At 36.8% G+C, this 13,380-nt stretch overlaps 1 protein-coding gene across 2 annotated transcripts in view; it reads left to right on the top strand.

Moving 5' to 3' along the window:
* The window catches only part of MICU2 (mitochondrial calcium uptake 2), a 156,596-nt gene extending 144,638 nt beyond the window's left edge, over positions 1–11,958 (top strand). For both annotated transcript variants that reach the window (XM_059377493.1, XM_059377494.1), the window contains 4 exons: positions 3,227–3,398; positions 8,565–8,673; positions 9,382–9,539; positions 11,326–11,958. In XM_059377493.1, coding sequence (XP_059233476.1) covers positions 3,227–3,398; positions 8,565–8,673; positions 9,382–9,539; positions 11,326–11,430 — 544 coding nt within the window. In that variant the 3' untranslated portion in view covers positions 11,431–11,958. The remainder of the gene's footprint in view (positions 1–3,226; positions 3,399–8,564; positions 8,674–9,381; positions 9,540–11,325) is intronic.
* The last annotated feature ends 1,422 nt before the right edge of the window (positions 11,959–13,380 follow it).

Raw genomic sequence — 13,380 nt, 5'->3', positions numbered from 1 at the left:
TTTCTCTGAGAAGTTAGGGCAAGTCATCTGCGGAGGACAAATAGAAAGCCAGTGGGATAGATTGTAGAGAATGTAAACAAATTGAAATAGCCACCATGTGAAATAAAAAAGAGAGCTCCCTGGCCTCGCAGCAGGGTGTTGGCAGGGTTGAGGATCCAGTTACAGGTTTAGACCATTAATTTCTGCTGTTGTCACTGTAAGCAGTTGTTGTAGGATTTTCTTCAGGCCGCCCTTGAAGAAGTCCTTCAACAACCCCAGGGAGCTGAAGCAATAGTAGCTAATTCTCGATACTCAGTCTGGGCTTGAGTGAGGATGGAAAGGAAGGGTGGTCACCTGCATCCTCAATGCCATTTCTACATGCGTGACACTTGTCTGAATACTTCATATGTATTATTTCATCTATCCTTAGTCTTCCCTTTTTACCTCTGGAATTTGATGAAATTAATAAGGGACTTGGTCCAGAGTGAAATATCTTAGAAATTCAAACCCAGGTTTCGCTTAAAAGGTTTAAATGGTCACAAAGTTTCTGAAAAAATCAGTCCCACAGTTCCCTGGTAGGTGGTTAGGTACAGTGGATGCGCTTTCAAGGGACTAGCACTAGACCAGGTGACCAGAGGGATAGAAGACACATTAGGTAGATATTACCACATATCAAGTGAAACTTAACCAGTTAATGAGAGAGTATCTGGATAGATTTGTGGTTTGGGTTATTGATTTTTGTGTCAGTTCGGTTGGTTTTTTACAGTTCGTCAAAAGACTGAAATAGCTCTTAGACATTTAAATAAAAACTAAAGTATAATTTAAGCTCTGTCTGCTGGAATTTCAGTGTTTACTCATTGTTAGGAAATCAAGAGGTCATTTAATTGTGAAAAACCCATTCCTTTCCAGGATATATATATATCTCAGGGGGGGGGAAATGCTCCTCAGGTAGCTATTGGTAGCCCTTACTGATTCTGCTTCACTACCTCTATGTTTTTCGAGTGTCTCTTTTCCTTTTTCCTTTCTCTTTAGGGTCTTTTCTTCTACATTTCTTTTCCTACTGTGTATGTTTCCCCCATTGGCTTTCAGAGCCACACATCTTGGGAGCTTTTGTCTGCAGTGTGGGTGCCAGAGGTTGGGGTGCCTGATGTAGAATAGGACCGTTACTCCTCAGGGATACCCGGCTTATTTGTGAGATCCCTCCTTACTGGTTCTCCTGGGGTGGGGTTTTTACAGAGACTACAGTGTGGCCCTTTTATCCTTTGTTGTTGGGAGCTCATCCGCTAGTTTTCAAATCATTTTCGCTGGAAATTGATTGGTATGTAACTGGAGACAGTGTGTGTATGTGCCATGTTCCTAAGGTACTTTAATTCTAAAATTCCAACTAGTTGAAGATGTTCTAAATTCATGAGGAGTTTTTATAAATTCAAAGATGTCTATAAGCTGTGGTGTGCTAATAAATATGTTTAACAATCTGCTCTCAGGAAGAACAGCCTGATTTGTTGCATTTGCCAATGAGTAATGTAAATACTCTACCAAGCCAATTTCAAGCTGCTGTACAAGAAACAGAGGTGGGAAAACATGTGCGCAATGGATTCTCAGAGCTGGTAGAAGCCAGCTCCAGCACCCTGTGACCAAAAAAAAAAGAAAAAAAAATTTTTTTTTTAAAAGATAAGGAAAAGCAGATTTTTTTCCCATTGTTCCCAGTTAATCCACTAATTTATAAACTATTTAATTTGTTCAGGATGTATCTGGTGACTCAATTTACAACAAATTCTTCAATTGATATATTTATGTTCAGTAATCATGTTCCAGGATTTTCAAGTCATAACAAGACCTATAATTTTAGAGTTAGGAAAGATGGTTTTCCAAAAATATACTTGTGTTCTTCAGAAGTAGTATAATTAGTAAGATGAAAGTAGCTTAAACCAAACCATGTATAGTTTAACAGCAGTTAAATTTATAATATTTCAACTTCAGGGCCTGAAGAAAAAGAAAAAGGAAAGGAATGAGTTAGTAATATGTTTATATCGTATTTTCTACTTTCCTAAATTTACTGTACATTCATTTGCAAGTAAAGCATTTTTTTAACAATCCTATGAAGTTGAATTTTCTCAGTACACAGTATAATAAAACTCAGTAATACTAACAAAGGACAAGGCATATCAGTAAAAGGTTTCATCGATCTATCAGCCCAAATTGGAAGTGCTTCATATTTTAGATAAACCTCTGCCTTGACTCAGAAAGACACATGGCATTTGATAAATCTGTGTACCTAGTACATTCAGAAGATGTTGTAGGGAACAGATTGTTACCTATCACACAGATAGAAGCCTAAAATTAAACCCCCCCTTCATGCTTTTAAGATTTATGAGATAAATGTAGAGCTGAAAGCAAGTAGTTTTGAACAGTGGCAGTTTTTCCTCCCACTGAACTGCAATAGACCGATTTTTCACCCCATGTATATAATAGCATTGAATTTTGACATGACAGATTTTTAACATGTAGAGAGGTGAATAAAGCTATCTGCAACATGTTAAAACATGGGGAGATAATAAGACTTTTCATATGATTTAGGTTATAAATAAATCATATGCAGCATATCTGAGTTCTTGTTCAAAGAAGGTTTTTTTAATCTGATATCTTTTATCAGGGCGTTTTCTTGGCGAGCTGTTGGTGACAGTTTGATCAGAGTGACGTGTTTTTATTTTTAAAAGAATGCTGAGTCATTTATTCATATGTTATTATCCAAATGATTATAAATATTTTTAGGTAAATCTAAGCTTTTGATGCAAAGTCGTTGACTACATTAATCAACTTTGGTATCTGAAAAATATTAGAAGCTATTAATTATGATTAACATTCTAAAAATAGTAGCACAACTGAATGTTAAGTGTCTCTGATTATGGGTAATTTTTCTGTGTTGGGAAAAAAAAGTTATAGATGCATCAAAGCAACATTTTACATAATTTTATAAATCTTTATCAGAATGTAGGTTGCCAAGTATAATTTGCATAGACAAATTGAGTATAAGGAGTGACAGATTGAGGCAAGTACTAGACTTAATCAGCTTCTCTGCATCCTCCACTCCCCCACCCCTTGCACAGCACTAATACTTTGTTTGACTCAACATTTCAAGAGACCAGCCACTCCAGTAGGTAGTGCTGAAGGTGCTTTGCAGTTCTATTTAGAATATTAAGGTTGCACTCTACTAGCTCCTTCATCAATTTTGTATTTTAACATTTAGATTTATGGAGAATTTACAAACGGAGGTCCAAGAAATGGAATTCATTCAGTTTTCTAAAGGCTTGAGTTTCATGAGAAAAGAAGACTTTGCAGAGTGGCTGCTTTTTTTCACTAACACTGAAAATAAAGACATCTATTGGAAAAATGTAAGAGAGAAGTTGACAGCAGGAGAGGTTGGTATACCTTTTTATTATGCTTCTGGTAAAGAAGAAATGATGTTAGAAATATTTATGTAATTAAATAAAGTAACTTTCAAAGTAAAAACCATGTTACTCTCTATTATTTAAGTATAAAGTCAAGGTGAGAAATGTTTTATATACTATTTCCATATCAATGAATTATTGCCTAAGATAAAATCAGTATAGCAAGTATGAGAGTTTTGCACTTCCAGTAAAGTCAGAAATAAGACAAGAATGTTCACTGTCACCACTATTACTTTTACTGTTCTTGAAATCTTAGCCAGTGCAAATTAATAGAATAAAAGAGTATAAACATTTGAAAGGAGTTACAGTTGTCTTTGTTTGCGTAGATGTGATGATATAACTAGAAAACCAAAGAGATCAAATTGAAAAGCCATTAGAAACAATAAAAATTCAAGAAAGTACCTGTTATAATCCTAATATTTTAGCAGTAACTGTCCTATGTACAAATTGCAAGTTAGAAAATGTAATCACATTAGTGTGTGTGTGTATGTATGAAGAAATGATTGCCAAACTACTAATAATGACTAGTATACTATTGTGAGATTTTTTTTCTGTGATTTTTTTACTTTATGTGTTGGTTTTAGTTCATTGTTCAATACATTTTTGTAGTGGATGTGTATTTCTATATAATTTTTTAAAGCTATTTCTATAGTGAAGAAAAAGATAACAAAATATAATGAAGATCCCATTTATAATTATGATAGAAACGTAACAATTAGAAATAAATTAACAACAAATATATGAAAAAGACTTTAAAGTCTTGTTGGATATAAAAGAAAACTTACCTAATTAGAGTGACGTCTCCTATTATTGAATGGGAAGCTTTAGTATTATGAATATAGCAGTTCTCCCTTAGATTCATCTATAAATGTAATGGTTATACTAGTCAGAACAGACTAGATTTGTTGCAGTTACAAATTTACCCTGAAACCCCCATGGCTAACACAAGAAAGATTTCTTTCTCAATCATGCTACATTTCCATTGTGGGCTGATAGGAGGCTCTACATATAGTTGCTCAGGGACCCAGACTCTCCAAGCTCTGCCATCTTGGAGCTTTACCATCAGGAAAAAACATCATCTGCAGAGGCTGTGTCAGGAAAATTAAGGAGTGAGTACATTCCAGCAATTAAATGTTTTGGCCTAGAAATGTCACACTTGGCTATTGGCCAGACTAATCACATGACCGCCACATAACTACACAGAGCAAAAAGGCCTAATCTTTCATATGTGCAGGAATCAAAAGAGAGCCAGATATTGGGGTTCCAGTAAAAATGCCATTGGATTCTCACAAGTGACCTAGACAAACCATGAAAGTTTATACAAGAAGAATGCTGAGGGGACAAGAGCTATATGGGAAATCTCTGTACCTTCCTTCAGTTTTGCTGTGAACCTGAAACTGCTTTGAAAAAATTAAGTCTTTAGGGGTGCCTGGATGGCTCAGTCTTTAAGCATCTGCCTTGAGCTTGGGTCACAATCCCAAGGTCCTGGGGTTGAGCCCTGCATTGGGCTCCCTGCTCAGCAGGAAGCCTGCTTCTCCCTCTCCCACTCCCCCTGTTTGTATTCCCTCTCTTGCTGTGTCTCTCTCTGTCAAATAAATAAATAAAAGCTTTTAAAAAAAAAATAAGTCTTCAAAAAAAGAATCCTGAGATATTAATATGTATTATCAAACATTGATAATTAAAACAGCTTGTTAGGGCGCCTGGGTGGTCAGTGGGTTAAGCCGCTGCCTTCGGCTCAGGTCATGATCTCAGGGTCCTGGGATCGAGGCCCGCATCGGGCTCTCTGCTCAGCAAGGAGCCTGCTTCCCTCTCTCTCTCTCTGCCTCTCTGTCTACTTGTGATCTCTCTCTGTCAAATAAATAAATAAAATCTTTAAAAAAAAAAAAAAATAAAACAGCTTGTTACTGACAATGAATTTTACTGACCTATCAAATGAATGGAATATAAAGTCCAAAAACAGACTCAAATACGCATGGAAACTTAGTATATGTAAATTCATATTGCAAACTAATTGAGTAAACAAGGAATAATAAGTTAATAATAGGTTAATTCACGGTCATCTAAGGGAGAAAATGAAGATAAACCTCTTCCTTACTCATTACTCTAAAATTCTAGATGGATCTAAGAATTAAATGTTAGAGAGAAAAATGGGGCACCTGAGTGGCTCAGTTGGTTAGGCATCTGCCTTCTGCTCAGGTCATGATCTCAGGGTCCTGGGATTGAGCCCCACATCAGGCTCCCTGCTCAACAGGAGTCTGCTTGTCCCTCTTTCTCTGCCTCTCCCCACTTGCTCATGCTCTCTCTCTCTCTCAAAAATAAATAAAATCTAGAAAAAAAGAGAGAGAAATGAAACTGAGTGTGTTTAGAAGAAAACTGGGAAACAATCATCTTAGAGTGGGATATACATATCTTTCTAGGCAAAACTCAGAAGCTTTCAAGGAAAATTGGTGAAATTGCTACCTAAAAGTTTAAAATTCTACTGCCTTCCCTCATTCCTCCCCCCCAAAGTTATAATCCAAGTGAAAAGGAAAAAATAATAATAATAACAAAATGGTGAGAGGAGGAATATTTGCATTACATGTAATAGGCCCATTTCTTTATAATGAGATCTTAAAAATAAAGAACTTTGAGGGCACCTGGGTGGCTCAGTCATTTAAGTGTCTGACTCTTGATTTTGGCTCAGGTCATGATCTCTTGGTCATGAGATATCCCCACATTGGGCTCTGCACTGGGTATGGAACCTGCTTGGAGTTTTCTCTCTCCCTCTCCATTTGCCCCTTCCCCCTCAAAAATTTGTTTTAAAATCAAGAACTTTGAAGGGTCTTACAAAAAAAAAAAAGAAAAGAACTTTAAAGGGTCTCACATTTTACCCTATTTAATATATAATAGGATCCTAAAAATCAGCGTGTTAATAACTATAAAGTATCTGAGGTTTTATCTATTTGGAAATTAGCCTGTGCCATTTCATGGATGCTGACAGAAGACACATGCTTGGGTCAGAGAGAAAAAAAACTTTATCATTCATAGCATAACAATAGCTGAGCATCATGTTTATGTCTTCCTCCTCATCTCCCAAGTCCTACAGAGACCACGTTGATGGGCCCTGTTGGATGCTGCCCATGCACATAGCCAAGAAAGCTCATCTTCAGGAATCTGAATCTTTTATAATGGGCAGGAAGCAAAACTGTCCTCTGCTTCCAAATGAGACATTGTCAATATTCAAGGCTGTTCACTAGACAAATGTCTTTGGAAAGATAGTCTGGAATAAAAAGGTGGTTGGAGCCTCCCTTTAAAAGATGTACAGAAACATGAGAGACCCATGGAGACTTGTCTCCCAGCAATAAGTCACGTAACAGCTCATTAAAAATCTGGGCAAAGGACATAAAAAAGACACAAGAAGAGAAATCCACGAGTGACTAGTTAGACCATAAAACTGAAAAGTGTTTCACATCATTCACAATTCAAGACATACAGATTCAAACATTGATGGCATACCATTTTTCACTTATTGGTGAAAGAAAAATCAGAAAGATTGCACCCAGTGATGGCTTTGAGATTATGATGCAGAGAAACAGCCACTCTTATTTGTGTTAGTAAGATCTATTGTTTAAAGTATAAAGCAAGTGGGGTGGGGATTGCTTGGGTGGCTCAGTTGGTTAAGCATCTGAGTCTAGATTTCAGTTCAGGTCATGATCTCAGGGTCCTGGGATCAAGCCCTGCTTCAGGCTCTGCACTCAGTGGGGAGTCTGCTTAAAAATTCTCTCCTTCTCTGTCTCTGCCCCCACTCTCTCTCTCAAATAAATAAATAAATCTTTTTTTTTTTTTTTAAGTATAAAACAAGGTATTTGCAAAATATGCAAAGAGGATGCTTCCATTGTGTAAATCAGGTGTGTGTGGGGGGGGGTGTTCTTTTATATAAGTAGAATATTTCTAGAAGGGCACACAATTAGTAACAATGCTTTGCCTGTGAGGAAGGGAACTGAAGGCCAAAGGAAGAAAGAAAACTTTATTTTTTATCTATAATATTGTTAGATTTTTTTTTTACCATGCATATATGTTACCTCTTCAAAAACTTACTTAAAATTTTAAAAGTAAAATTCGTCAGTGAAACCTGAATAAGACCACAGATAAACAGAGGACATGATCCTGAAGGTCCCTATAAAGAGAAATGTTTTCAGGCAGGGAAGAATTTATTTTCAAATTAAGAATTTTCATACTTTACTTTTTCAACAGAAAAACTAATTTTTCTAACTTACTTTTTGTTTTGTTTTTATGTGCATAGGTTTTAAAGTCAGATGAATCAAGGTTCAAATCCCAGTGTTCCATTTAGTAGACCTTGAACAAATTACTTAATTCCTGAAAGGTTACTTACCTAAGGCTCAGAGAGGGTAAGATCATGCACATAGTAAATGGCAGAACTGAAGTTTCAACATTGGTTCTTCTAATTCCAAAACCCAGTGCTCTAACTCAGTGCTGTGTCCATTGATAAAGCAGAAAAGGAAGGAGGCAGACCACTTAACAGAATGTATTAGTTTCCTTAGGCTGCTGTAACAAAATACTACAGCCTGGATGGCTTAAACAACAAATTTATTTTCTCGTATTCTGGAGCCTGGAAGTCCAAGATCAAGGTGCTGGCAAGTTGGTTTTGGGTGAAGTCTCTCCTCCCAGTTTGCAGACCACTGCCTTCTCACTATGTCCTCACATGGCCTATCCTCTGTGCTTACACCCAGAGTGAGAGAGCTCTGATGTCTCTTCCTCATTTTATTCGGACACCAGTCCTTATCAGATTAAGGTCCTATCCTTATGACTTCATTTAACCTTCACTGCCTCCCTAACAACCCTGTCTACAAATATAATCATGTTGGGTATTAGGGTTCAACCTATGAATTTTGAGAAGACAGAATCCGGTCTGTACCACAGGGTCACCCCAGGTCTTGCCCTGTTCCAGGAGACTTTTCACCCACTGTGTGGTCTACACAACCATTCACTGTGTTCCCATTCTCTTTAATAGACTTTCTTAGAAAGCTTTAAAAGTTCATAAGCATTATTATAGAAACAAGACTTGGGCTTATATGCTAAGATTTTTTAATGTATTTACAAAATTGTAATTAAAATTCACTTTTGTTATTTTATTAGAGCATTAGTTTGGATGAGTTCAAATCATTTTGTCATTTTACAACCCACTTGGAAGACTTTGCTATTGCTATGCAAATGTTCAGTTTAGCTCATCGTCCTGTCAGATTGGGTAAGTTACATGACTTAATTTAATTTTTATCATCTATAAGCAGTATCAGTCTCTTCTTCAACTAGAACATACCAATCAGGGAGCCATTTATCAATAAAAGAGTTGATTTGCCTTTTAATTCATTGTAGTTACTCTAGACTTACAAAATTGACTCTCACATTTTACTTACTTTATTTGCTTTACCTTTCCTTATTTTCCCCTAAAAAGGAAAAGGGAATATTTAAGTACCTTCTTTAAAACATCAATTAAGGGGCATCTGGGTGGCTCAGTCAGTTAAGTGTCTGCCTTCAACTCAGGTCATGATTCCAGGGTCCTGGGGATGGAGCCCTGAGTTGGGCTCTCTGCTCAGTGGAGAGCCTGCTTCTCCCTCTCTCACTCTCTGCCACTCTGCCTACTTGCTTGCTCTCTCTCTCTCTCTCTCTGTCAAATAAATACATAAAATCTTTAAAAATAAATAATAAATAAATAAAATTTTTAAAAATTAAAATAGCCTTCTTCTCATTCAGTTACTTTCATGACATTTCTCAGCCAAATTTGTTATTTCAGTATGTTCTTACTGGGTATTGTTGGTTTTGTTTTACTTCCCATTAATCAATACTTTTAGGGTTTTGTTTTGTTTTGTTTTTTGCTTCTCAAATAATAAAATTTAGATTAATTCCACTTAGACTATTTCACATGTTTGAAGAGTTCTTTTATGTTTTCTTTCAGCGGAGTTTAAGAGGGCCGTGAAAGTAGCAACAGGACAGGAGCTCTCCAACAATATTTTGGACACCGTCTTCAAAATCTTTGATGTGGATGGTGATGAATGTCTTAGTCATGGAGAGTTTCTCGGGGTTTTAAAAAACAGGATGCATCGAGGTTTATGGGTAAAAATTTTGAGTTTTTAAATAATTATATGTTTACATGTAATTAAATGATGATATTTCACCTAGAATTTAGACGAACCTATAGTCTTAACTGGAGGTTTTATCATTTATAAAGAGATTATAAGCTATGATCATAACACTGAGATATCTCCTACAGATGGGATCCAGTATTTTTCTTTGCCTTATTTTTTTTTTTTTTTTAAATCTGAGTCTAATCAGAAACCACTATTCAGAAATCATGGGCTAGAATTTTGCTCTGGGCTCTGTACTTAAACACACCTAAATTCGAATCCCAACTCTGTCACTTATGAACTGCCTAATCTTGCAAAGCCACTTAATTTTTCAAAGCCTCACATTCCTCATCTGTGTACAATGAGGAAACTAACAGAATTTACCAGAAAAAAAATTTTGTGAGAATTAAGTATAAAATACTTATTAGTATAGTGCCTGAGACACTTGAAGTAAATGTTAGCCACTGAAATTCATATATTTGTCTGTGGGACAAATAAAGGTCAAAATTTTGTTTAAAACAGTCTGCAGGTTGAAAACAACAGTAGAAAGAGAACTAAGTAGGTAGTTAGGCCAGAAGAAAGGAAATTGAGGGAAAGAATATGGTAGGTTCATAAACAAATCTATTTATTTACAACTCAAAACTTTTGTTTTCCTCTCACAAACATTTGTGGAAAAATGAGCAAAGATAATTTCTGTTAGCAAACATGTTTTTTTGTTTTTTTGTTTGTTTGTTTGTTTGTTTTTTAAAGATTTTCTTTATTTATTTGATAGAGAGAGATCACAAGTAGATGGAGAGGCAGGCAGAGAGAGAGAGAGAGAGATGGAAGCAGGCTCCCTGTTGAGCAGAAAGCCCGACGCGGGACTCGATCCCAGGACCCTGAGATCATGACCTGAGCCGAAGGCAGCGGCTTAACCCACTGAGCCACCCAGGCGCCCAGCAAACATGTTTTATAAGCTTTGTAGTCATACAGTACCTCATAGTTAATGATCATACCCCTGGAAATTAAACCAGCCTTTGCAGTTAACAGTTTAATATACTAAGGAACCCCTTTGCCATTTCTCAAGAGACATTAAATAGAAGACCTGTAAATCAATCAGAAAAAATACATTTTTTTCTGAATATATATATATATATATATGTATATATATATATATATATACATATATATATATATATATATATATATTGTAAACTTTTGCTTCCATTTGGCAGATTTCCTGCAAAGCTATGCTCTTGTGGTGACCAGGATACAAATGTTTTCTAACCTTTACTTTCTTGTTTAACTGAGAGAAATAATACCCATACAGAACTTTTTAATTCACAGAGCACTTAGGTGAATTATATTATTTCTTCTTAAGGGTTTGTATCAAATATATTGTTTCATTTTAACTTCAGAAAGTTTTAGGCTTTTAATTTTTATTCCACATAGCTAAATGAAGTTCACCATAAAAAGGGAAACATAAAATATTATGAAGTATTATGAAATGATTACATTTTAAACCAGTATGTGAAAGATCACCCAAAGTCTTCAATATCTTCTTAAGGAGGAAGCTTCAATCAGGTATATTTAGTCAGCTTCCATTCCCTAGTTCCCCCAAGGATATTCCTACATCACATTCACTTTTTTGTCTTTTGTCCTGTTGTACTTTTGTCCTGTCCTGTCCTGTTGTTGCAGTTATTTTTTGGAGGCATGCAGGAAATAATAACAGAGCTCACGTGAAATCATGTTTAACCCTGAAGAGAATGATCTCTACTTTTACTTATGGTTAACAGGTACCACAACAACAAAGTGTACAAGAATACTGGAAATGTGTGAAAAGAGAGAGCATTAAAGGAGTAAAAGAAGTCTGGAAACAAGCTGGACGAAATCTCTTTTAGAAAAAGATAATCTGGGAATCCTCTTGTGCCAGATGTCAGAATTGGGAATTTGTCTAAAATACTAGGTTTTGTCTTCTTGATTTTCTTTGAAATATAAAGATGCCTTGTATTTCTGAATCAATAGTTTCTTAATAAAATTTCATTAAAGAACTTAGTAAAATTAGATACTGGATTCTATCAGAAGGCCTAGAATTGAAGCAATGTTTTGTACTTTGATAAGATGGAAAACCTAATTATTCACTTATTTCTTAGACACAGTAGTACAACGTGCTCTTTGGAAGGGTGTCAACTTAGTACTTACAGAAAAAAAATACTTGGTACATAAAGTCAATATCAAGTCCAGGAGTCCTGATGTTCCCAGTAGGGCAAATTAAATTAAAAACTTCTCGGGTTTTCTTATCTGTGTTCTCATATCTCATAAGCTTCTTGTGTATTTTATTACAGTTAGCTATATATTAGTTGTCTTTTGAATGTGTAAATGTCAATATCTTATGTAGAAATAAAATATTTACTCAGATACAAAAATTACATGTGTTTTTTAAAGCTTTTTTTTATAAATGTAAATTCTCTCATTAGTATTGACAACCTTGGCCACCTCATTGGTGTATGTTCTTAAAAACCAGTGTAACTGGTGGGGTGCCTGACTGGCTCAATTGGTGGAGCATGCAACTCTTGATCTTGGGGTTGTGGATTTGAGCCCCACACTAGGTGTAGAGATTACTTTAAAATAAAATTTAAAAAAAAAAGTGGTGGGGCACCTGGGTGGCTCAGTTGGTCGAATGTCCAACTGGTGATCTCAGCTCAGGTCTTGATCTCAGGGCCATAAGTTCAAGGCCCATGTTGGGCTCCACACTGAGTTTGGAGACTACTTAAATAAATAAATAAATAAAGACAAACAAATAAACTACTGTGATTGGGGAATCTTGATTGCAAGATCTGGGTCTCATGGGATATATTGGGTGGTGGGTAAATGTTTAAAATGGCACTAAAAATTAATTGGCATTAAATATAAAATGCTGTCAATAAAATGGCACTTTTAACACAGTAAGTGAAAATTAATTTTTTAAAAATATGCTTCTTGGGCACATGGGTGGCTCAGTGGGTTAATAAGCCTCTGCTTTCAGCGCAGTTCATGATGTCAGGGTCCTCGGATGAGTCCCGCATTGGGCTCTCTGCTAAGCAGGGAGCCTGCTTCCTCCTCTCTCTCTCTGTCTGCCTCTCTGCCTACTTGTGATCTCTGTCAAATAAATAAATAAAAATCTTGGGGTGGAGTCAAAATGGCAGAGAAGTAGCAGGCTGAGACTACTTCAGCTAGCAGGAGATCAGCTAGATAGCTTATCTAAAGATTGCAAACACCTGCAAATCCAATGGGACATCGAAGAGAAGAAGAACAGCAATTCTAGAAACAGAAAATTGACCACTTTCTGAAAGGTAGGACTGGCAGAGAAGTGAATCCAAAGTGACGGGAAGATAGACCCCAGGGGGAGGGGCCGGCTCCCGGCAAGTGGAGCAACGAAGCACAAAATCAGGACTTTTAAAAGTCTGTCCCGCTTAGGGACATCGCTCCAGAGGCTAAACTGGGGTGAAGCCCATGTGGGGTCAGCATGGCCTCAGGTCCTGCAGGGTCACAGAAGGATCGGGGGTGTCTGAGTGTTGCAGAGCTTGCAGGTATTAGAACGGGGAAACCGGCAACAGAGACAGAGCCGAGGAGTGAGCTCTCAGCTTGGGGTTACCTTGAACCGTTCGCAGGCTCAGTGAACTTGGAGCGCGGTGAGAGGCCAGGGAGACGGGAGTAATTGGGCACTGTTCTCTAAGGGTGCACTGAGGAGTGTGGTCCCGGGCTCTCGGCTCCTCTGGGCCAGAGACTAGGAGGCCGCCATTTTCATTCCCATCCTCCGGAACTCTACAGAAAGCGCTCAGGGAACAAAAGCTCCCGAAAGCAAACCCAAG

This window comes from Mustela nigripes, chromosome 15, assembly GCF_022355385.1.
Source record: "Mustela nigripes isolate SB6536 chromosome 15, MUSNIG.SB6536, whole genome shotgun sequence".
Lineage (NCBI taxonomy): Eukaryota > Metazoa > Chordata > Mammalia > Carnivora > Mustelidae > Mustela > Mustela nigripes.
Note: the sequence above shows the minus strand (reverse complement) of the source record. Positions and strands in the feature narration are given on the sequence as shown.